This window comes from Etheostoma cragini, chromosome 13 (genome assembly GCF_013103735.1).
Source record: "Etheostoma cragini isolate CJK2018 chromosome 13, CSU_Ecrag_1.0, whole genome shotgun sequence".
Taxonomy (NCBI): Eukaryota; Metazoa; Chordata; class Actinopteri; order Perciformes; family Percidae; genus Etheostoma; species Etheostoma cragini.
The window spans coordinates 666580-692599 of NC_048419.1; the positions used below are offsets into that span (position 1 = coordinate 666580).

The 26020-nt window shown below is 41.8% G+C and overlaps 1 protein-coding gene and 1 long non-coding RNA gene across 3 annotated transcripts in view; one reads left to right on the forward strand and one right to left on the reverse strand.

Annotated features, from left to right (window-relative positions):
* The first annotated feature begins 6084 nt into the window (after positions 1-6084).
* Positions 6085-11712, forward strand: LOC117955644. Its single transcript, XR_004659106.1, has 3 exons — positions 6085-6180; positions 6420-6426; positions 11702-11712. It is a non-coding gene; the product is annotated as an uncharacterized LOC117955644 (long non-coding RNA).
* A 2759-nt stretch (positions 11713-14471) lies between these two features.
* The window catches only part of ints2 (integrator complex subunit 2), a 22895-nt gene continuing 11346 nt past the window's right edge, over positions 14472-26020 (reverse strand). For both annotated transcript variants that reach the window (XM_034890146.1, XM_034890145.1), the window contains exons 15-25: positions 25495-25609; positions 24657-24761; positions 24184-24348; positions 21269-21470; positions 19273-19398; positions 18754-18955; positions 18358-18639; positions 17404-17511; positions 17081-17186; positions 16575-16751; positions 14472-15133 (exon numbers count right to left, since the gene is read on the reverse strand). In XM_034890146.1, coding sequence (XP_034746037.1) covers positions 14952-15133; positions 16575-16751; positions 17081-17186; positions 17404-17511; positions 18358-18639; positions 18754-18955; positions 19273-19398; positions 21269-21470; positions 24184-24348; positions 24657-24761; positions 25495-25609 — 1770 coding nt within the window. In that variant the 3' untranslated portion in view covers positions 14472-14951. The remainder of the gene's footprint in view (positions 15134-16574; positions 16752-17080; positions 17187-17403; positions 17512-18357; positions 18640-18753; positions 18956-19272; positions 19399-21268; positions 21471-24183; positions 24349-24656; positions 24762-25494; positions 25610-26020) is intronic.

Sequence of the window (26020 nt, forward strand, 5' to 3'; positions counted from 1 at the left end):
TAAAATCATCAGCTAACTAGTAACATGCTAGTGACAACCAGCTACAAACATGTTAATATACTTTTAATGTTAATATGTGTAACATCACCAGCTAACACAAACAGCTATCAACAAGCCACAACAGGGACAGATGTTGCCCAATTGATATGAGGTGCCAGACAAGAAAATGGATCATTTTAGAGGGCAACGATAAATAACTTATTTTGATTTGTTTTTATTATATTGGACTGACAAATTTAATTATTTGAGAGATTAACACCAAAACGTGATATTTAGCTAAAATAAATCCTATATCAACCTCTACTCAAAGCCATTAAAAATGGGATTCAAACATACATCAGTACCCCTTAATTTCTTCACTATGTCACTGACGCGTAGGAAAATTGTAGCGGTCCTCATTAGAGTGTTGCACACATGCAAACTAGAACATCTGGAAACCCACAGCAGCTGGGTCGCCTCAGTGTGGCAGGTGTGTATCAGAATGCACATATAAAACACAAAGCGAGATTTAAGTCACACTTTAGTCCTGAAGGATCAAATCCTGACTGTGTCTCCCACCCACCATCACACACACACACACACACACACACACACACACACACAATCATTGATGTGGCTGCTACCTTTCATGGCCGTTCTCCATCTGCTTCACCATCACCGTGGCTGCAGCAGCATATGTCATATGTTGGACTGGAGAGCTGAGCTGAGCTCCCTGGGTCAGCCTTTCATCTGGTCCTTTGATGGGTCTTGCTGGTCTGCAGCTGTGGGTGAGAAGGTGGATGGGACACACACTTAAGGCATAAGGCATCCTTGAGAGGTATCTTGAAAAATAATTGCCAAATTTCTATAAAATTTGTCTTTGATATTTGAGGATGAATCCTACTGATATTAGTAAACCCCTAAGTGTATTTTGTGTTATTTCTTTGCGCAGGTCATCATTCTGATGAGATGTCACATAGTGTCAAAAACGATCTCTGTACAATAACCCTGTAACACTAAGCATCACTTTAACATACTCCATAAGGATCCATACTGGTATCCTCATGATTTTATTTAAGGATTCTTCTGAGAATGTCAGATGAAACCGTAGCAACAGAGATAACACAGATAACAGATAATAAGCATGCACGGGTATAATACTAGGGAGAATGGAAAGCAGTGGTAGTGCTCTGTGACTCCCAAGCGTGAATGTGCTGTGTGTGAAAATGAAACAAGGTAGCACCGAACAAGAATGTGCATGCTCAAAAACCCTTTGTGCTTTGTTATCTCGACTATCAGGGCAGAGAATATACAGTACTGAGCATCCAAGTCACAGCTGCAAACCTAACTTGGAGCAACCAACCAAAGGTGATTTAGTTTAACACTCCAATTCTCTGTTCCCGACAGGGACTGAGTCTGCTGCAGGTCGCAGACAAAGACCCAGATACAGAAGTGGTTTGAAGTGGTAAAGTCCTCTTATAATCCCTCTGTAATCCTCCATTTAAGGCCGACTGCGATCCATTGTCTTCCCTGGAGGAGACAGAGAATACAATCCTACTGGCCTATCAACTCGGTCCCTTTGATAAAGTATCTGAATTTCTATTGCAGCTAATTGAAGCTCCACTGTGCTAATTAAATCACGGAGCCAACTGGAGTGTGACGTGTAGTATGGGTGTCCTGACAGACAAAAACGTCCCACTCATTTTTACGTCAACTTTCCAGATGATATTCCAGTTGATTTTTTTTATTCTCTCCATGTGCACAAGCAGGCTGCCCCTTGTCTCATTTAAAGGCAACCGATAACATAAGAACCTTGACTGCCTGGGTGTTCCTAGCTCTCCACAATCAGGACTATTTGAAAATGTCAGACTCCCTTGTTAGCAATTCAAACCGCCAAAGAGGCAATTACGCCATTTTCATGTATCCACAGAGGCCTTGCTGCCTCCGACACAACTCTGACACCATGCCCCCATGTTTTAATACGGCCGACAGGAACATTACATTCCTCAGCTGCTATGAAAAACTAACCGAGCCATATTAATACCCCCCTCAGCACCTTCAATTCCCACCGCCTCCCTCTCCTATCTCTCTCAATCACCCTTATCTCTCTCTCCAGCCCTCACCTCCTCTTTCATTTTCGAGACAGTCTATCATTTAGGAAACACGGCGGCATGATTGTGGCTTCCGCTGGAAGGGGAGAGCGGAATGCTATCATCACTCCCAGGGCCATAATCAATAGTGTCAGTAATGGCGATGGCGGGAGGAGAACAGTGGATTGCTGCGGGGTCCTCAGAGATCATATTGGAGGGCTTTGTTTTTTCTCTGGCTCTCCCCACAGTCCTGTTAAATTATTCTGCAGGCATTCACTCTGTCAGCATCACTCCACTGGGGGCTGCAGGAGGGAAACACTATTCTGGTATAATGAGTTTGGAGATCATGTTGCCTGTTGAAAAGCTTCCAAAGATATAGTTATTGCTAAAGGTGTGCTAGGATATCAAACTATGTATATGTATACCATGAGTAGTTTCAGCAATGCTATATGTTTGGTCAGAGATGCAACATTTTATCCTTCAACTAACAGTGTCTAGTTCATTCGTTCATGTAACCATCTTTTTTTACTGACATTTTGGTGCAGCCTGCAGTACTCAACCTGTATGCAATGTTACTGTTGCTCACATATAAATGGCCCCACTGGTGTTATTGCCACATCTTTTAAAATATAGAATATTATGCTTCCCTTGCAGGACAGATCCTCAGAAACATTTTCATGGGGAAGGGATTTATTGCAGGCAATATGTCTCACCAACATTTTGTGCTGCAGAGGAAGTAAATCACACTTGAAAGACACACCAGTGGGATAAGCTCACACTTTGAAAATCATTCCAGGTGGTAAATCAGTGGAGCAATAATAATGATCTATGCTTGAGCTTATACCGCAGTATTAGTGCTTGTAAACCATCACCACAGAAAAAGCTGACTTCACAGCGGAGTCTGTTCAATGTTCAGTGTTTGTGTGTTTTAGTTGACCTCTGATATCTTTTAAAGTACTGCTCCTTAGGATTTTCATGGAACCAAACCCACTTTTGATAGAATTTGGTCTGCATTTTCTCAGCAGCTCTATTTACACTCAGTAAATACCTCTCTGTACAGCAGCTTTCATATTTAGTGGCGGGCTCCACCAATCTCATACAGGATTCAAATTTCCTTTACACGCACAAGAGATTCCAAGAGATTCTAATACAAACATAAAAAGTTACACAAGCATAAAGAGAAATACATAAACAACCAGGCCAGAACGGCAGGTGCTGTTGATTGACGTCAGTGATGAGCGGCGGTGTCGTAGCGTAGCCAGCACGACATAAAAGGGTGGTTGCTCATGGAATGAAAGAAAAGGCTGATTATTGACTGCCTTTTTGGGGTTAAAACAGTTGGTTTGGGGCGCCTGGATAGCTCACCTGGTGGAGCGGGCGCCCATGTCAAATAAAATGCCCCAAAAATATTAGACTTCTGGGACCTGGAGTATTAAACCACATTTGCTGTTACCACCATTAACAACAGGTGTCACCAAATAAATAAAGCTGAAATCTTTAATAATTGTAATTTTAACCTGACCCTGTGACAAATTCTCATACAACCATACCTGACGCAATTAGCTCAAATGCAATTTCAAGCTATTGTTTTCTGAATGAGTAAAAGCAAAGAAAGTCTCTGTCATGTGAGGAGGAGCCCTCTGGATTGTGCCTTTATTTTAGCAGTGACATGTCATTGTTCAGGCCAGCACTGTATGAGCCATAAGACTCCAGGCAAAAGGCTGTTCTCTAGCCCCCCTGGCAGTGTTGAGAGGTGTGAAAGAACTATCTGTTCTCACAGGGGAAGCCACAGAGAAAGTAGGACATCGCTGTCAAGACATGGGAGAAGCCACAGTGGACCTGCAGAGGATCAGCAAAGCAGGCCCCAAGCTGCCTGACTGCACCAACCCATCATCACAGACTGCATTTAAAAATGTGCTCAAACTACCCTGTAATGTTAACAGAGGCACCATTTATGAAGTGCTTTCATTAGGTCTCAATTCAAATGTCCCCAGATGGAGCTTTTCAGCTTTGTGTATGATTCATTTTCTCTGAGTGCGCTTACAAGAGAAAATTAGCACTAAGTTATGTGAGAAGTCAGCCATCTCAACTCGTGACAGCATCTGTCAAGGTGTTTCTGATCCATTCACTAGTAGCCAGAATGCAGAATAAGGCACATAGATTATTATTATTCAGCTGTGGAGCAGAACGGCTTCCCCTCACAACAAGAAGCACTGCTTATTTTAAGCCATCTTGTTGGAGGACGGGATAGGAGCTGTTGGGACAGGGCGGAGGGAGCAGAAAAGATACAATTTCACAGCTGAGCACGCCCGCTTGGTTCTCCGGTGTGAGCAGGGAAAGATTTCACACCCGAGGTAATAACAGAGAGGAGGTAGAAGATGGGAACACATTTTTAGACTGTCTGTTTCCCTTCATTAGGTAAGACAGTGTTGCCCTTTACAAGTTTTTAAATAGCACATGCTTTAAAAGAGCAACACAGTGTCTTACATTTACTTAACTGCACTCATTTTTCTCCCTTTAGCCCTTTTTCATCTGGTGAGATTATTGGTGCAAGGGGGGTAGAGTTTTGTTGTGTCTCTCTCGTGACTTGAACATTTGTGTTTGGATTTCAGGGCTTTTTGTAATCAAAGAAATTCTTCTACAAACTCTTTAAATGTTAATATCATTATCTGCTAATCAAGTATGGTGAGGTGGTGAAGTTTTAATTTGACTTTCAACAATAATCTCTATAAAATATGGAGGTGGTCTCCGGGACGTCCCCCAATGTGTTTTTGAAGAGCCAAAATGAAGCTCAACGTGGGTGGTCCCACTCTCCCACTCTGGGCAGTGTCTCCCGTTCGCTCACCTAAAAGAGGCCATAGCGGTGGTTGCAGAAGGAGCTGAGGCGGACTGAGTAGTGCCTACAGCCTGCTCCCCTCTTGTGAAGCCAGCCTCCTGTCACTAAAGCAAAAAAAAACTAAATTATGCATAACTAAGCCTTGGAATAATTTAAACGGGTGAGTTCTTAAAAAATCATCCGGCATAGTTGTCATTAAGGGTGAAATTATTTTTAGAGAACAAAACGGTTGACCATGTTTAACTCTGCTGCAAAGTTTTATTTATGGACTTTATGTTTAAAGTTAAAGAAAAAAATTTGCCTTGGAACAAAAACAGATTAAAAAATCACCACTGGATCAATATAGAAAATAGACATAAACACAGGAATGGAACTGTAATTTAACAAAGTAACGCTGAGGCTGTAATATCAATATTTTTGCGGGTATTTGGTCATAAATAAACATTGGACAAATGAAAAAATTTACTCTGATGATACTCTAGACAAAAACTTAGGTGAAAAATGTTAAGTCACAAAAGTGATTATCCTGAGAGGGAACATGAATGTTTGACAAACAATTCATGGCAATCCATCTAATAGATGAAATATTACACTCAAAGCCACAAATGTCAACCATGTCAATGTCATGGTGGCACTAAAATAAAAGTCATCAAAGTCCCCTGAATGTCTGTGCCAACCCATCCCTTTCTTGTTCAGATATGTCACTGGATAGGTGAAAACTTTTACCTGCAGAACCTGAGCCGACCCGGAAGACCCAGAACCAAGCAGCACCGATTTAACAGCTGATTGCTATTAAACAGTTAACGTCAATATACAAGTTGTCAAACCTTTCTGTCTAACCCCGTTACTAGCCTTCTCCCCTGTGCCTGGGTAGACGCTAGATAGGCTCGCCAGCTCGTTTAGAATTAGCTTTGCAGCCTTGTTGCATCTAATGTTAGCGTGATAGAGATACCTTCGTCTGTTTGCCTTGTAGAACTAAAATAATGATTGCATATTGCTACGGCTGCTAATGCTAGCATCGCTAATTTGCTGTGTGACCTGTGCGCTCCATACTGCTCTCTGAATCTTCAACTCCTGAACAGGGACACTGGCTCTGCTGGGCGTGTGGCAGCCTACCCCCTTGGGGCCTCAGATGCACTTTGAACACTGTCAGGTCTCCACTCGGCTACTTGTAGGATTTTGTATCAAGAGCCGGTTCCAACTTGGAAACGGTTCAAAAATTATGATTACAATGGAATCGTTTCTTTATTATAATCTTTTGGAATCTGATCATTGGTTACAAATTTAACACACACAAGGTTTGGTTTCCGTGGCGGCCACATACTTCCAGGTGCTTGTGTGGCGCTCTGAAGTTTGGAGCAAATCAATTTTCCTCTCATCTGTTAAATAAGTATGTGACCCATTTTAACTTTACCCTTAAAAGGTTCGGAATCAAGAATCAAGGAATCAGTATTGTTGACCATATAAACTGTGAATCCGAACCCAAGCGGCTTGCAGGTTGGGTCTAAGGTTAGGGTTTGGGTACCTGTGAAGACTATCACCAAAGTCATTAGCTTCATCCAATGGGCACCATGGATATCTGTACCAACCTTTATGTACATCCGTAACAGTTGTTGAGATATTTCAGTCTGGACCAACCCTGTTTTCTTCTAGCACTCTGATCTCTGGTGATAACAGAGCGAAACCCATTCTCATCTCTCACCAACAGGTACAGCTGTCACAACATTCCAGGAAATCCTACTCATTTCCTTTGTTTTGTATTTCCACAATATATGAACCAGCGAACCAAACACTAACATACACACATATCTGCGTAACATCTATATTCACCAACAATAATGTACTCATGACCATCTTCATTTTCTTCATCTCATCATCTGGATGCTGCTCCCCTTCATCATTATGCAGATACTACCTCAGCTCATTAGGTGTCAGTCAGACAGGAGGCTAAACACAGTCCTCGGCTGAGGAATCAATCTGCCAAGCAACACACACACACACACACACACACACACACACACACACACACACACACACCTTATAGCAGCGGTGAAGGATAATCAAAACCCATAATTGCTTTTTAAATCACAACGTTAATGACAAAATCTCTCGATTGTAATGCATTGTAATCACGCCATTAATATGGATATGACTGCAGCATTGGGAGCCATCTGTTGGACTGAGCCACTGCTGGACGTTTTCCAGACATACTCATTTCAAGGACTGTATTTTGGCCAGCGATCACAGGCAACATAATCAATGTGAATGCCGCCACCAGCGCTAGGAAACGAGGGACTCAAATTGATCCATCAATCACCTATTGAGACAATGTTTATTCAGCTTTGCCTCACTTCACAGTCGTTCACCCTCGCAGATGAAAGCTCCACTAGAAAAGATGGCAGGGACTGGAGAGCAATAGCACGGCACTCTTTACACAGGACTTCAGTGTTCGCTTTTGGAGGGGTAGGTGATTGCCTTGGGTTACCTCTGGGTGGAATAAATTATACAAGCTTTTTAAAAAGGCCCTCTTTGCTCTTCACAGGAATGTGCAAAGCGAGCAAGCTCCCGAGGTATCTAGCATTATTCCTTTTTATGTTCTTACATCAAACTTTCTCTTTCTTCTCAAACTTTTCCGTACTTACTGCTAGAGTGGAAATGTGGGGCATTTGAGATGTTATTGCAAAACTTCAATTGCCCACGTTCCTCCCTCTCCTTCCCCTTATGACTAATGTATTTCCAGTACAAAAAAATACGTTGCTTTAAAAAAGCTCTGCAGCAACTCCTGGGTGCTGTCACCATGTTTATGGTCGCTTGGGGGGAGAGGGGCAGGAACAGAAATACTTTGTGTTTGGCCTCGGAGTATTTCTGACAGCGTCACTTTGTGTTTTAGCATTTAAAGAAATGATAGAGCCGAACCTTCCTTTGTTGTGACATGGCTCTCTCTGTGAAAGCCCGGGGAGGCCAGCGGCGGGAGGAACAGGGTATTCTGGGTATCCCAAAGGGAAGACAAAAGGTGGAGCCACATTTCACAAGGGGAGATGCTGGAGAAAAAAACATTTGCAATCACAATGTAGGACTCTGCAGTTGAATCAAAATAAGAAAAAAAGCATGCTCTCAAAGAAATCAACACAGCAACAAGGTGATTTTGCCAGACACAGACACGTCATTGCCTCATTTCTTTACTGGTTCTCAGCAGGTTCTCGGCCATGGTTCTCAGCAGGAAACCCATGAAGTGGTTTCTTCAGGTAGGGAATGAGTCCTTACCCCAAGTGAAGGAGTTTAAGTACCTTGGGGTCTTGTTTGCGAGTGAGGGGGCCATGGAGCGTGAGATTGGTCGGAGAAGCAGACCAGCGGGTAGGGTATTACATTCCGTTTTTCACACCGTTGGGATGAAAAGGGAGCTGAGCCAGAAGGCAAAGCTCTCGATCTACCGGTCACTGTTCGTTCCTACCCTCACCTATGGTCTTTAAGGCAGGGTCATGACCCAAAGAACCAGATCCAGGGTACAAGCAGTGGGTTTGGGTTGGGTTTCCTCAGGAGGGGGGTGGGTTTGGGTTGGGTTTCTTCAGAAGGGGGGCTGGCGTCTCCCTTAGAGATAGGGTGAGAAGCTCAGTCATCCGAGAGGAGCTCGTAGTAGAGCCGCTGCTCCTTCGCGTCGAAAGGAGCCAGTTGAGGTGGTTTGGGCATCTGGTAAGGATGCCTCCTGGGCGCCTTCCTAGGGAGGTGGTCCAGGCACGTCCAGCTGGGAGGAGGCCTTGGGGAAGACCCAGGACTAGGTGGAGATTATATCTCCCACCTGGCCGGGGAACGCCCCGGGATCCCCCAGTGGGAGCTGGTGGATGAGGCTCAGGAAAGGGAAGTTTGGGCAACAAGGTGATTTTGCCAGACACAGACACGTCATTGCCTCATCTGTGTTTTGTTCATTTCAGTGATATAATGGTCAAAGAGTATAGACATGGAAGAGTGCGGGATGTCAATGTAACTGCTCCGTGAAGATGAAGATGAATGCCACACAGACTTAATGTGAACATGACTTCAAACACATTTCCTGGTTCAGTCCTGTTAGTTACACATTGAAGAAAAGCTAATTTGACGATGAAAGCAGAACCAATTGGGGGCCCAGGTTCTTGCATACAGCACTTTCAGATTATGCCTTCCCTGCATCCAATTTGCAATAGTTTCCTGGAGTTACAAAACTCTTGAAAGAAAATATTTTTGTTGCATCTTCTGAGTGTAGCTTGAAGCCCAAAATTATGCAAACCACATGCTACTGTCTGTTACATCTGCTGCCAGGCACTTTACATTTGGTGCTTTACTTACCTGCTGAAACATGGGAGCTTTGGGTCTTTTTAGTCTGTGGTTAATTGGCAAGCCTGCCTACACTCCCTTAGAGCAGGAGAGTCTGCAGGGAGGAGGGCAACCAACGCAACGCATCTCATCTCTCTGCAGATTTCTTCAGCTCTTGTAATTAAATGCATCTTTAAAAGAACAAAATGTAAATAGAACATTGACATGCTGCCAATTAACTTTAAAGCGCTGTCTTCCTGACATTTTCCGCTCAACCGAGGGGGAAATCAAAGGTTTTAGAGGGTGTTATGAAAGCTTAAATAGCGTCCCTTTGTTCCTAGCATCACATTGTGAAAAATGCATTTGTGCCTGACAAAATGTTACTGCTCCGTGTAATCAATTCTGTCAGCTTCCACAGGCGAAGAAGACGGGGCGGAGGGAAGAACTGAGAGAAACCACCATCTCACTTGTCTGCCCTTGTTCTTTGATCAGCAAAACAAGATTCTTTTTACATCTAAGAATGATGGCACTAAAGCTTTTACTAACCTATTGTACAAAGTATATAATTTCAACGACTTTTTGTAAATATTGGTCCCTTATTGGCCAAAAATATCTAAAAAATACAAATTATTCTGTCCTTGGTAATATCAAGAAGCAGTTTCCTTATATTAACATGTTTGACTCTTCTACCTGCAAAGAAGTGGACGACGCTTTATTAAAAATGAAAGATTGTGCAGCGGGCATGATGAGATAAAATGGAGCCTTGTAAAGAAGGTAGCTTCCTCCGTTGTTGGGCCCCTTAGCCATGTTTTCATGTTTTCACTTTATCCCTCAAAACAGCTGCTGTAATAGGTGACCTTAAAAAGTACCCAAAGTCACACCTGTGTTTAAATCTGGTGACTCCACCCAATTCACCAACCATCGCCCTTTATCGGTTCTGCAATGCTTGTTTAGTTTAGTATATCAAAAGGATGACAACACATTGTACAGGCATCAATATGGTTTTTGTAAAAGAAATGAGTCTTCTGCAGCTTGTCCATCCAATGTTTACAGATCTAGAAGGCATAGAACCACAGAGATTCACTCAATACAAGACACTCTAACTCTGACTTTCAGCATACAGCATCTCTTTGGAACAATCTTCCAGCATCATCAAAATGTATATTATCATCAATCAAAACAAAACATTTTAAAAGGAATCTTGAATCTTGAATCAGCCTGAAGGGGATGTATTCGCTCTGACAACCACCTCGCTCTACATTCTCCCGCTTAATACATGGCTATTTACCAAATAAATAAATATATTGACACCAAATATTAATCTAAAAAAGAATGTATTAATTTAATTTTGATTGTATAGCTTCCGCAAAAGAAACTAATCTGTCTCTATGGCAGGAATCCTGTGTCCATAGCAATGTGAACTCTGTAGTTGTTTAATGCAACCCTTTGTCTCCGTAATACGCAGTAAAAGATAGTCATGGTGTTGTGGGCGGGACATAGGTCAGACTCTTTGGTGAGTAAAACCGAAGCAGAGGGACAGACACAGAGCTGTAGTGGAGCCAAAGTAATGCACTTTTTAATTCATAACTACCCATAAACAACACGACAATAATCGGCCAGGGCCAAAAATCTGACTATCCCTATCCAAACATTGTGAAGATATTTCAGTTTGGACCAAACAGTTAAACAACGGAAGAACATTTCCATCCATAAAGCCACGGTGACAACATGGCTGGACAGGCAGAAAACATAAAAGGCATTTATCTGTAAAACAAATGGCCACTAAACCAACATGGGCACAGACGGAAACAGAGCAACTATAAAGGATGTCATATGAAACAAGATGAAAAAGCTCTTGGAACATTTAGAACTCCAGTTTGGAAGAAACACAAGTGGGACATCTGGTACTTTAGGCATGTGCTGCTTAAAGAGCAGATTTGAAAAGTCAAATACCCAAAGAGCACTAGAGAGACAAACACTGTCCTTGGCTTAGCAGTAGTCGCAGCTGTATGTGGGTGTTTTACTGCATTATACCTGAAGTGCCTTTCTCTCAAAGAGCCACTGAGGCCAACAGGGAAAGAATGCTCTGCTCACCTCAACGACTCTTGTAACAGGCTGAAGTGATTTTCTGCTGCCTCTCGTCTTTTTACTAGCAAGTCAACAGAAGCAAATAGAAAAAGCTGGAGGCAGTGTATACCTAGCTTAGTGCATTAAGAACACCATTTACATGCTTCCCTCTGGTGTTCTTGGGGAGATTTCTAAAGAGGTGAAACTGTTTTTGAGGTTGGTGTTTACACATCCTTGGTAGACAAAAAGACTTCACCGCAAATAAGAGATTCAGCTTGAAGTCCACAGACCCAGTGCACCCGATCGCCCTGAATTCCAACTAGCATCATGTGTCTGAACAGAATTCTTAACAACAAATATCAACATTATAAGTTGTATAATGACAAACAACTGATATTTAGTCAACTTTTGATCACAATAGACATTTTTTGTATCCCTGTAGAATATGATCATATTATGAGTACAAAGCATGTCATTTACACTACCTCCAGAAAGACTACTCTAAGATCGTGACTCTAATGCCGTTAACAGCTATAAAAAGAACTTTTGCCAGCGTTCTGACATGAAATCTTTGTTCAATATGACAATAAGGAGCTGAAAAGCCTCCTAGTCAGCTGTGATCCTCTTGTCAAAAAGAATACTCCAAAAGTTGCATGTCAACATGAAATCACAGCTTTTTCCTTAATGATTTAAAACTGGTCCGGTCAGTGTGTTTCTTGATGGATTTTCTGCTTAAATTATATGGATGAATGATGCAGCAATGTTCACATTCAAAACTTAATCGGCTCAGTCTGTTTGATTTATTGGAATACCATCATGTTAATGGACTTGCAGCATGAGAGCTTTTGTCTAATTATAAAATGAATGTCATCCGCAGGTCTCTCTAGGGGAGCAAACGATTGCCGCAGCCATCACTCCACCAGCTCAACATGTTTACTTGAACAGGACAACCTGGAGTTTTCTTTTCATACCCAACATAGAATAAATAGCCTACATCTCTCACTTCTTTCTGTCTCCTCCTAAGGACCATTTTCCTGCAGTTTGTAAGGGGTTGTATTTTGTGTTCTTGGTGCTGAAAGCACAGCAGCCATGCCAGATAAAACCAAACTACTCTGTGATTTCACCCTCACTTGCTTCAGGCGTCTCTCACAGCAGCAACACAACCAACTACTGCAGAGCGCCTCCACAACACAGAGATGGGGAACTTGACTTTGTGGATGCAAGTCACTCAAACCCCTTCACATTAAAGATTACATAACATACTATATCAGCACATTTGTATATTATTTATTACCTTTTTAGTATTTCCATAAAATGTATATCTTGCTGTGTGATTATGTGTGTCATTCCCTGGTAATTCTATCATATGTCCATGGTCGTTCTGGTTGCACATACAGGAGTGAATTACTGTGTAGAGGCAGGGAATACCTTAAATGAGAATGTAAAAAATATTTACCACTTGCATCATGTTTTTGTTAATAAACACTGTAATCATATGCCATTTTACACTGTAACCTCTATACCAGGAGCAGTTTTATATTTCAGCAAACCTTGAAACCGATTCTCAGGTCCTTCACTGCTGACGGAGGACTTGTTTTTTTAACTAACTGGGTTTTAGTCTGACAGGATGATTCTGTTGTTTTGAATGTGGAAAGACTGCCCTCTGGTGAATTACCAGGATATGTCTATTAGGTTATGATGGCACAGCTGCAGTTGTATTAATGTGTAGTAATAAGAGCAGTTAGTGATTGGTGTCAAATCAAACAATGGCTCTAAAACTGTCTGTTAACTTAACAGTCTGTTCCAGTTACAGCAATAGTTGCTAATATTGACAGGGGGTTTTGAACCCACTGTCCCAATTAACCCAATTAACAAGTGCAAAATACAATATTAGCCATTTTTAGAAGAAGTCACATTTTTAAGTAAGAGAGCAATTGCTACAGAATGTTGGGTGCAGTAAGATGATTTTACCACGCAAGTCACAAAGACAAGCCCAACAGAGGCTCTGTAGATCAAGATGGTTCTCTCGGTCCATGTTCTGCTGCAACATCGGTTCTGTATGTTTTAATGTGAAATATGACTAGAAAGACTTTCTATTTTAAATATGCCATGAGCTAAACCAGTGAGTGTAATAGCAGGTCCAAACCGAAAGACCAAGCCTGAACAATGATTTTAACAGTGCCCATTCACTAGTGTTATTTAAGAGTTAAGTGATTTCCAACCGTACACCAGTGGCCCAGTTAGCCATGTGGATCAAACAGACCACATCACACACACACAGGGAGACATTTCTCAGATTATCTGCTCAAGGACATACAATTTTAAAATAGCATTGCATCACACTTCAGAATATTAAAATAATATTATCTACAGACCCTATACACTCTCTCTCTCTCTCTGAAGTCCAGTTTTCTCTGTGATAAATCATTCAGCATTATGCTTTTACAAGTTAATTTACTTTGCGTGAAATACTTAATAGCCTCAGAAATTAATGAAAATGTACTTATCATACTTAAATTGAGATTGAATAAAACATTCAAACTAGACACATTCAGTTGGTAGGCCTATGCCCTTTTCCAGCAGCCATCTTGACACAGGTGATGCTAACATGGCTCCGTTATGTTAAATGTTCCAGTGAGTCAGCGTGCACATTACCATAAGACCATTAGACTATTAGAAGGATTTAGGAGCCTTCTGGAGCTCTTAAAGGCATTTGATAAATCGAAAGAAATTAGGATAAATAGTTGTTCTTCTGAGGTTTGTGGCAGTAAAAGTAGAGGTCGTTACCTTTAGTCCAAAATGCCACGGTTAGCAGTTCGACCCGGGCCCCGGTCTCCTCGCAACCTCTCCTTGTCCTAATAGCTGGTGTTTCTTTAAACATTAGCTTTCCATTCACAGACACAGCCCGTCAGAACGGAGCTAGGCTCGGCGCCAATTAAACATGTCCGCCCTTCACCTTCAGGTTTAGTAAGGGTACGTGTCTAACGTTCAGTCTAATAACCTGTCGAATATCATATAGTCACTTAAATATCACGCACCGCGAGAACAGGGGGCGGGACCAACTTCAAAGGAACTGAAGTTGTTAACCGACTCGTCCATAGTCCAGACCGGCGACTGGACCAGTCCGAACCGGGGTCCCACCAGACCCGTCTGAATGTCCGGATTCAGATGAACCCTAAATGTTTCCCTTTGTCCCAAATACACCTCAGCAATTAAAGGTTTTTGTTTTATTACAAACAAACAGTACAAAAGCTCTACATATGAAATAAGGCGACATTTTCCATTTTCAGTAGCTGAAAAAAGGTTTAAATTTAAATATGCCCATTTAACATTTTCAGTATTTTACTTTCTACAACTCAGAGCACATAAACATACATTTTCTAAATAAATTGAAGATCATGATTTATTTACAGGGAGTCAAATGGTAGAGAATGATTTGTTCAGTACTTTGCTTCAGTCCCGACTGAACAGATTAGAATGGATGACCAGTAACATGTCCCACACACAACCTTACATCCTCTGAAAGCCAATGACAAATGTGACAGCAGTCCCAGTCCATTTGTGAAAGATGAATGGATGCGTGTTGACAGTAGCCTTCTCAAAGTCTTTCAGAGGCAGTGTATAGAGTTGTTGGTTTAAGTCCCGTCCCGTCCCTTTCTCTCTCTCTCTCTCTCTCTCTAGAATATGTGTGTCTATAGTCCATGAAGGGTGGAGCTGATGATGTCCATGAAGGTGGCCTCCACACAGTAACAGAGCTGGACATCAGGGTCAGCTCCACCGAGTTCCTCTGCTGTTCTCTGGGGTAACGTCAGCTGGGAGGAACCTCCTCCTGAAGCCACCGCCCCCTGAGGCTTCTCCTTCAGATACTGCAGACCTGCGGCACAAAATGAATAAACTTATATTTGTGTTATTCATGAATAGGGTTGGGTATTGTTTTTGTTTTTTCTGATACCGGTGCTAAAACAATACTTTTAAAACGGTGTCTTAACCGAAATATATATAATATATTTATAATGTATATAATATAACATATAAAAAATGATCACATAATGACAGTTGGCGACATTAAAGAACGGCTTGTTTATTGCTAAGGCCATATTGTCAAAATTAAATGATTGATTAATAATGTAATAATAACTTATAACAATGACTTATGTTGGATCTTATTCTGTGTCGTTACTAGCGTTCACGTTGGAACCAGAACCCTCTTGGAACCGTGTTTCCGCACCCAACCCTATACATTAAACACTAATAGATCTTTCTAACTATCCACTTTGCCATCTGTCTTCATTATATTACTATGGCTCAGACTCGTCTACAATACAGATTTGTTTGCGGTTTCTGGTATGAACATATATCTAGAAACAGTGATCATATACCATGTCCACATCCCAAAAAATGTGTAAACATCAAGGCACATGCACAATTTAAATTCTCGCTTTTTCTGTCCATGTGGTCTTACCATGGAGAGCTTTCAAATCAACGGACATTGCTCTTCCAAATCTAGCCACTATGTACAGTACATATTATCTGTAGTTGGTAATGCCCAGAGTCAATCTGCAAGATCAGTTGTTAAAGCTGAACTTTAGAACTGGATGAGATCTGGCCCACTCAGGACTGGATCACCATGGATATTAACTGGATGGCACCTGGATGGAGCAGGCCAAACACTACAAAACAGGTTAAATCATTAGGAATCCAGAGAAAGATGGTGTCCTTTACCTTAACCATTGAAGGGCACCTTTAAAATGATGTATTTTCTTAGTTTCAAGTGTTAGTATTCAACTGTCCAACATATGCAGCTACATTACGTAGTAACATTTAAATATTGTATTAACGCTCAATATTAAATGACTAACACTGGGGGGCCTTTTATGTTTGTAATTGTAAATCTTTTAAATCTTAATTTTAAAAACATTCTGTTTATCTGTTTAATTTGGTCTAGCCCCTTGTGTAGGTGAAGGGCAAAGCTAATTACAGAAAAATTACAGAAAAGGTCAACTAATATTACTTTGTCACAGTCTCTAATCTAATACTAAAAAAGCCAAAAATGTCTGTGTGCCAACGGCTACATTTAAGCTTTTTCACGGTTGATCTCTTAGTGTCTAATATGATTAATGCCACCAAGACCAAAGTTTTGGATCTTTTTGGAAGAGGAATATACCTGAATCTGTGTTAGGAGGTCCTTACTTGATAACCTTGAACATGTACAGTATACTACACAGTCTTTCTACACTGGTGGTCACAACAATGAAAAGGAATTGTTACAAACTGCGTACTGATGAAAAGCCACGCAAGTGACTGACTATACTCACGAGCGATGAGAGGGTCAATGTCCCTGGCTTTGGTGGCAACGTCAGAGGCACAAACCTGGCCCACTTGTACTAGCAGACCTGCAACATCATCATAGAGCGGAGGGAAGGCCTGGCAGAAGGCCACCAGGCACGGCAGGATGGGCATGAAGAAGAAGAAACGCTTGGCACGAGTCAGCACTGAAAAACAGAACATACTTACAGTACGCACAACGACTGTGTAAACAAGAAATACAGTGGCTAACAGGCTGGTACACACTATGCACTTATGTAATGGAGAGAATGCTGCACTAACAGCCAAAGGCCAGATGGTGGCAGCCAAATACAGGGATACAAATATCAAGATATACTGTATGCAAATGCTGCATTAAGTGACAGTATACAGTAAGTCTGCTGGGAGAAAATTCAAGGATGGAGACACTAAAGCAGATACAACGAATTGTGCTGGATAAACAAGGCTACAACCAAAAGCATGAATGTAGCAGACGTACAAGACACAGTTCACTGACCTGTGAGGAGGGTGCCCATGACACTGATGGCCAACCTGGCAACACTGAGGGACTTGGGTAGCGCGTACTGGGTACACAAGTATGACAGCAACTGGATTGCAAAGATCTGTGTGGAAACACACATTCAGAACAGCTACACATTTTCCCTTACATATTTATGTAGCGAATATGCAAACACTAAGCAGAGAGCTCCCAATAGAGCTGCTTCAAAACAGAAAAATGCATGTGTAAGAGAGGCTCTGGCACAAGCTCAGGGCAAGTCTGGGATTTAAAGCCAGGAAAAACAAGGGAGATGAGAGGGGAGGGGTGTTTAAAGGCCTCACCTGCTTTTCCAGCTGGGGCTGGGCCAGCAGCTCTGGGATGAAGTCCAGACAGATATGGATGGAAGGGATGCCTGCCACAGTTAGAGGCAGCAGAGCTTGAGGGTAACCCTGGCCGAGAGAGACACAAAGACGGAGAATGATAAGGAAGGAATGAGGAATACACAGCAAATTTAATCAAGTAGTCATTTAAGCACACACAATTACTTTGGCAGTGTGGACAAGCGTGGATTAGCTTGACAGAGGCAGGATTGGTTTGATGAGATCCACCATATGGCCCTCTGCTACTCCTGGGAGTGCTGCAGCAACTTACTACTAATGCCATGGCAGAATGAGATGACTAATGGGGTCAAAATGACTTGGCTCTTTTGAAAAACTGACTCAAAGGTATTTACAGTAAATGGAACTATTCACTCAACTACTCACACAAATGGTATTTGCATGATAATATTCGGAGGGAAGCAAGAATATCTAGTCATGTAGTATTGTCAATAAGAAGCAGCAATGTCATAAAGTTTACCTTTTATTCAGACCTGTTACAACACACTCTCCTATGTCTGTAAACGTTCCCGCCTTAAATGTTATGTAAATGTGCTGTATTTATAGATCTTTTCTAGTCTTAACGACTACTCAAAGCGCTTTTACATCATACAGGGTACATTCACCATCACACACATTCATACACTGTGGCCTAGGGTGCCGTACAAGGTGCCACCTGCTCATCAGATAAACACTCACACACATTCACACTCCGATGCGCAGCATCAGGGGCAACTTGGGGTTCAGTGTCTTGCCCAAGGACACTTCGACATGGGACTGCAGGGCCAGGGATTGAACCCCCAACCTTCCGATTGGCAGACAACCGCTCTACCACTGAGCCACAGCCTTACCACTGTCACAGTAAAACACACAAATATCAAGTGTAGAGCCCACTTCATCTTCTTCCTATAATGTTACCTGGAAGTGGACCAACTTGGCAATGTTAGGGTCGGCAATGAACATCTGATGCAGCAGACAACAGATGAGACATTGCACCTCCCTCAAGTCACTGAGAAGGCCTCCCTCTGGCTTGGCATCCTCCACGCCCCTCCTGGCTTTGGGCCCCAGGCTTCCCTGTTTCAATTTTCCTGGCAAGGGGCCCCCAATACTACTCAGCAGGCTCTCTGTGGTGGCCCCCAGCTGCTGCTCTTCAGAGGTTGGCAGACACACTTCCAGGAGAATCTGGACTGCTGCGCTGTCCTTGGGTTAAATAAAATCAGGTGGTTATCTTGACTAGGTGTAATTTCATGCCATATTTCTTTGTAAAATGCATTTACAAAAGTGCATTTGTGTGTCAAATAGTGATTTATATACCTGCGCAGACAGCAGGGCGTTTTTCAGCTCCTCCCTGGTGACCTCGGGTGTATCTGGCTGTCCAGGCACGCCCAGGTTTGAGACTGTCTGGCTCTGCCGTTCAAAGTCAGCCGTCTCCTTCAGGTGGCAGTGTAGGTAGGCTTTTGAGGCCAGCAGGTAGCCATTCAGCATGTGAAGGACGATGTCCATTAAAGGAGGACACCTAACAAAAAAAGAGTTACCTGTAGTTTTTGTTTTGTTTTACTGAATATGTTTCTAACCGTTCTTATATACTATGAAAATAAATGCAAGCCATTTGTGAGGGTACATGTGACGTATATAACATCATCTGCCCGTGTCCTCATGGACTGTAAATACAGCCAAAAACTTATGACCACAAGGATGTGCATTACCATAGACACAAATGTGTGAACAGGTGTGTGTACGCAATCATCCAATGTCGCATAAACAGAACAGGTGTGTGTCTACGTGTGCTGCATGTGTCCATATATGGTCCTTTAGGATATGTCCTGTAGTTACCTGTACACCCTTTGATCACAGCGCAGCACAATGAGAGGGTCCACCATCAGGTCGTTCTGAGTGTACTTCTGCTGCCGGAGCAGCTTAGCCGAAGGTTGGAGGGCGTTTACGGTCATCACCCACAACCTGCAACACAGACATTAGTTTAAATGTTCACTCATACAACACTCATTGTTTTAAAGTAGAGGAAATAGACTACTTTGGGGTTTCTTTGGCCTGCCATTTGGATCTTCATAACTCAAAGAATTTCATTTCAAACTGAGATGTCGAACATTCAAAAAGATGTCAGTCTGACAGAAAATAAAGAAAAAACAAATGCTCGTTGACAAAACTATCACACTTATCCAGATGAACTACTAACTATGAACAAATCATGAACTGTCCATCTTTTTTTTTTCCTTATGGATTTATTGTATTTTGGAAGAAAAAGACTTAGATGCTACTAAAATGTGATAAGACACTTCATTAGGGGTTTAATTCAGTTAATCACAAATTAGTCTGTGACAGCATTTCACCCTGAATCTCTCTTATCAGACCAATGCTAAACTATAAACAGCAGGGTACCCTTGGAGCTCCAAGCAGTCCTGCGGCTTGCTGCACTGGCATCAATCAAGTGAAATTTGACACTGCTGCCCTCCTGCTGGGACCACCAGAGCCCAGCCCTTTGCAAAACTCAATACTTTGGATTGAGGAAGGGAAGAGGGAGTGGGCAAGTATCCCTTAAAGCTCCCCTCATGGAGAGTCTCCCTCAGTTTTCCTGCACCGAGCTCTTCTTGTTACACAACCATTTTGGGTCGATAGGATGTCTTCTCAGAGCTTTGGTAACTGCTCCTATGGGCCCTGGGGCAGAGTGAGGGTTACCCTTTTCTGTCCAGAGAGTTCACGCAGGCTGACTGAGTTGTACGGCTCAATACCTCTGATCTATTCACACAATAATCATTGAGCAAACAGCCTGGGGTTAAGGGTAACAACTCTTCTTCCGCAGGTCTCCTTTTAATCTCACAGGAACTTGACACAGCCTCAGGAGAGTTGACACCAAGTCAAGTACTACTGTTAACCTTTGACTGAAGATACATACAAACATGAATCTACCCACATACGCAGGTAGTCTGCGCCACTTTCTTTGAGTAGTGTGTAGGTGAATGTGTCGTGGGTCACATTAAGGACCTCCTGTTGCTTATAATAGAACAACTAGTTTAGAAGTTAGTGAATATTCTTTGTAGTAGACTCTTTTCGGCGTTGCACTTTGTAGACTACTGAAGTCACACATGCAGTTTTTCATTAATCATCGCTTGTTTCTGTAATAATTTCATTTAGAGTAACAGCTAAAATCCCCAAACAACAATATTAAAAAAGTTATGAAATTATGTAAGTGTTTATTTGCATATAGAGTGGGTAAGTATGATCTGATCATAAGTGGTCACTCAAAATGCACGTGTACACACTACTGTCTTGCTCGTTTTAAACATTTGTGAACACAACATTAGAGCGGTCCAATCACTCAGGATGATGTTAAGCCCAGATCAGAAAAGGGACTTACATTTTTCTTTGTTTATTTACATTTTTGTTATTATCTTGAGCAAAAGATTCAGCATTCTAATTAGTTGTTTTAATTTATGTTTTGTATATATTTTCAAACAAACAATTAAACCATACACTGAGACAATGGAATAAGTCTTAAAGCCAGCATTGTAATTAGTGAAGAAAGGATCCTTAGTTGGACACTTGATTGATTTTGAGCCCCCAAACTCAAGTGATGCCATTCATTTAAGGCAAGCTAATAACGCCTAAAGCCAGAAAATATATCATATCCACTCACATATATCAATTATCTGGAATCTTATAAGACAGTTACATTTGCAAAATGTAAACAAATTGAATTGTCCAATTACCATGACACAGCACTCCCATGTGACATTCAGTTGTATTCTCCCTTGAGGCTGTAACAGTAGCATTTATTGATTCTTTGACATTTAACCATCTCTGGAGCAAGTACCTGCGGGGCATCACAGTGTTGAGGCCCATCCAGAGCTTGTTAAGGGTCTGCAGTATTCGGCGAGGCACAGCAGGCTCCAGCAGCAGAGCCATGCTGGCTGTGAGGGCCTCCGCATAAGGGATCAGGTCTCCGGGTGAAAGCAGCGTTAAATGCTCCAGAATCCGCATCAGCCTGGGACTGCTAGATGGTAACTTCTGGAAGGCTGAGTGGGGTGAAGGGGTGACAAACAATCAACTTAATCTTCAAACAAATGAATCTTCATATTTAAGACAAATGTGCATTTGGATATTAAAAGAAACCAAAAAGATAAAACCAAATCTTTCTGGAGAATCAAGACATGACAATCATGACAATAGCAACATCTGGCAAAAATGTTTGTTTTGACTTAAAGTGATGGTTTGGAGTAATTTCTAACAACCCCCCCAGAAGCTTTTTTCACCTCGGTCAAACTGCGCGGGATCTTAGACTTCCTGAATGGGCGGACACAAAGAGTGAGGGTGGGGAACCACTATCTGGGGTCCGCTTCACTTCAGTTGGGACACCAGTGTCTTGTCACCACTGCTATATATATTAACACTGCCTGTTGTTGCAGTAGTTACCCTTGAAGTCATAACATTAAATTTGCAGATGTGCTGTGATTAGTTTACTGGAGCCAGATGAAACTGAACATGGTCCGGTGTTGCATGAATTTGCTGATTGGTGTGAAGCCTCCCAGTTGCATTTGAAAACATCCCAGACCAAAGAGTTGGTCTTTGATTTTAGACGTGGGGCTCCCTCACCCACTCCGACTCCGATGAGGAGATTGAGATGGTGACGGAGTACAAATATCTCAGAGTTATCATAGACCATAAAAAGACCGTCAACGCTTCCATTTTCTTTTTAATTGTTTTAATGTTGATAACAAAATGTAACTCTTTTTTTTTACAAGTCCTTCATCGAGAGTATTCTCTACTACTGGATTATATGCTGGTATGGTAATTCAAAAATCATTCATAGGAACAAAGGGAGGAGGAAGATTGGTAAAACCTGTGGAAAAATCATTGGTAAGCAACAGATGGACCTGTACCTGACTATATCTGACCAGACTGGCACAGAAGGCAGACAAGGTTTGCATGGATGCAACCCATCCACTGTCAGTGGAGTTCAAGCCACTCCCTTTTGGTCGTAGATATAGATACCGTAACAAAAAACTCATTCATTCCTATGGCAGTAACCCATTTAAATAAGATGTAGGGAGGGGTATGACTGAAGGAATACATGTTAAGTAACGGGCAGTAGTTTTATCTATCTATTTATGATATTGTGCAATATACTCCTTTTACTCTGTTCTATTTATTGATGTGTGTATGTTATGTGATCTGTAAACGGTGCTGTAGATATCTGGATCACAGTTTGTATTGTGGATTATGTGTCAATATGCCTGTACTGTACAACAAATTGTCTCTCGGGGACATTCAAGTTTTCTAAGTCTAAGTCTATCAGTTGGTTTGCTTAGAGGGCGCTAATGAAACCAACAGTGTTTCTCGTAAATTACCCCACTAATAATACCAGGAATTATACCAACGTACAAATAGGGTATGTACTCATAAAACAATAGATTGCAAGGCTTGTAGACCAGAAGTTTATTTAAATAACACTATCCTTCTGGCTTCTGAACAACATCAAAAAGAGATACAAAAATATTTATTAAAAAGTACTGTAATACAACTAGCGGGAGACAAGTTATAAGTGAGGTAAGTTTGAAGTCACTACCTTATTTAATCAATAAATTAATAAATGTTTTTTCGGTGTTGTAGTTTGTAGACGTCCCTAAGCACTCTTCTTACTGCCGCTAGCAGTAGCAGCAGACGGCAGAAGCCAGCAGGCAAGTGTAATTTTAATAAACTCCTGGTGTACTTACAAACTTTCCAATCCATCGTTTTATGAGTACATGACCTATTTGTACTATTGTAGACAATGGTGTCATTTCAGGCATTATAAGTGGGGTAATTTACGAGATACACACTTCTAAGTCAGTTGAAACCCCCGTTCACCTCCTACCGCCAAGCCCTGGGAGCTATCTTTCTATTCTTACCCTACTTTCCTATTCATAATTAATGAATCCATTGTCTTTTTCTTGTGACCATTATTCTGAGAAATGTTGCAACGCAGAGGAAACCTTAAACATTCTGGATATGTTAGAACAACACAGATGTGCATAACGGCATAAAATATTAAATATCAATTTGTAAAGCTACACATACGCATTAACCTGCATAATAGTGTGTGAAACTGATTATCTGTTACTCTTGTGCATTTTGTCAAGGGTCTCTATCAAAGAAAAACCAATTACAGCAGTATCCTCTAAACCTTGAGGGATTAACCATTGAGATAAGATTTCAGTTAGATAACGGCTTACAACTGTAAATGTCTTATCCAATAATAGTGTCTCTTCCCTGTTCCACTCAAGGCTGGTTACACTACTCTCCTACCTACACAACCCTGGCTCCGAGGTTACTATCACTGCTGGAGGTTGATTTCTGGATTCACTTTGATCACTTGGAGATTTGCCTTTAAACTTTTTTCAATCTTAACAATGTCTATTTACCGAGTCACATGGCTAGCTCGACAGAGATGGCGGTTTAAGGTATAGCTCCTTGCCCGATTTGACCAAATAGTTGTATTATGTGATTCCGACTCTGATATTCTATCACTTTGTGCTCAATCGAGTCATTTAAAGAAGAATGGCAAACAAGAACAAAACCCAACGCGGCGACACAGATGCCATTGCAGAGGAATTACTGGAGAACTGAAAAGCTACCTCAAACCAGGGTCTCTCAGATTCAGTCTCAGATCCAACAGGTTGGGACCGACAACATCAATAAGCTAACTGTTATACAAGCTCAGCTTTCATCCCTTATTCCCACCCTTCTCACCCTGGTGGAGCTGGCTCTGAGTGTATCTGCAGGTGTTGCTGGGGAGCATCATCTTCCTCAGCAGGGGCAGGGTACCAGTCACCTCCTCTTCACACACCCAGTCCTCCACTAGACATAGGTGGGGGTAGTTGGTGGCCAACAGCCTCAGCAGGGCAGAGTGCAGACCTGGGAATAGGAAAATGAAAGGAAGGTTATTCCTTATTTCCCCAAAATGTAGAGTTTAATTTCCTTTTTTGAGTGTTCCTTATTTCAAACTAAGAAGTTTTAATTTCACCAAGGGATAATCACTCACATTCTTTATTACTAAAAAAGAAAAGAGTTGGAGGCCTATCTGGTGGAGTAGTTATATTTACTAAGATTTGTAATGTGGAGTTCTTGGTACGTAACTTGTATGCTTCCAAGTATTTAATACCATATAAGAAAAATAAAAAGTAGATATAGAGATGTAACCAAACATCAAGCCTGTGACTCACCCCCTAGCTCCTGCTGCAGTCCCTGGGCCTGGGTAACCAAGTACTTAATGGGGATCTGGTCCATCAAGGCTGCTGAGTAGGACTTTGGTTTCCTCTGCATCAAGGCTTTAAAGAAGAGAGAAAGTATGAGTGATGCAAAGAAACTATAAGACAGGAAACAAAGAGGATGATAACATGAAGCAAGAAAAGGACAAGACTGAGCATAAGTGTTTTATTTGGCAGTGTAAGGACGCCAGAGCCGCTGTGCCGATGCGGTAGAGGAGTGGAGGTAATTTTTCATTGACGTGGGTTCATTACCATTGCTGATGGGCTTCATTACTCCTTCCTTGAAGGCTGTGGGAGCACTTAGGTAAACACAGCAATTAAAGAGATGGGCATAAACTCTCACATAAATCTGGCCTAATGAAGGGCAAGAGGAGAGCTCGTCATGGGAGAGAATAAACATTGACTAGGCTAACTGCTAATGCTCAATCTAACCTACAGCTGTCCTAGTTAGCTCAGCTCCAGCAGCCATTGTACTTGGCTTTTTGTCAGCCCTCCATTTATTCTTTAAGAAGCAGCCAACATTCAGTGCAGAGAAAGAAAAGGATGAATGACTGCACATCCAGAGTGAGAGCATCTCCTACAACTTAACAAAGGACAAAAGCTGCCTTTCTCTTCTAACTGCCTGATGAATTCCCTCCATTTCACATACAATACATCCTTCAGATGACAATGGATGCACTTTGGCAAAAAAGAAAACATCAGATCCAAGAAATGGAAGGAAGTGAGTCAACAGCACAGTGGGAACCGAGTCACAGTGCAGTGTTATAGGACACAGTTATTGTCAGGTAAATACCCAGTTGTTTGGTGCTCGCCAACAGGTTCTCTTCATACGACAGGATGTAGTAGAGGATAAGGAGTTGGGTGGTGATGGAGTAGCGTTGCCGTCCTCCTCGACTACCCTCTCCTTGCTAGAAGCAAAACAGCTACGGGTCAGGGACGGTAGGGCAGAAAAACAGGGCTATGCATCATCGGTGAATGTGGGGATGGATACTTCGATTTATCAGCAATATACAGTGGATATAAAAAGTCTAAACACCCCTGGTAAAATGGCAGGTGTTTGGGAGATTAAAACATTAGACAAAGATAAATCATGTCAGAACTTTTGCCACTTTTAAGTTGACCTATAATGAAGAATTAGAAGTCACATTAAAAATTAAATAACAATTCAATTGAAAAACAAACTAAAATCTTTGAGGTTGAAAAATAAAAAATAAAAACCTTACAATATCCTGGTTGCATAAGTGTACACTCCCTCTTATAACTGGGGATGTGGCTGTGATCAGAATGAACCTATCACAGTCAAACTCATGTTAAATAGA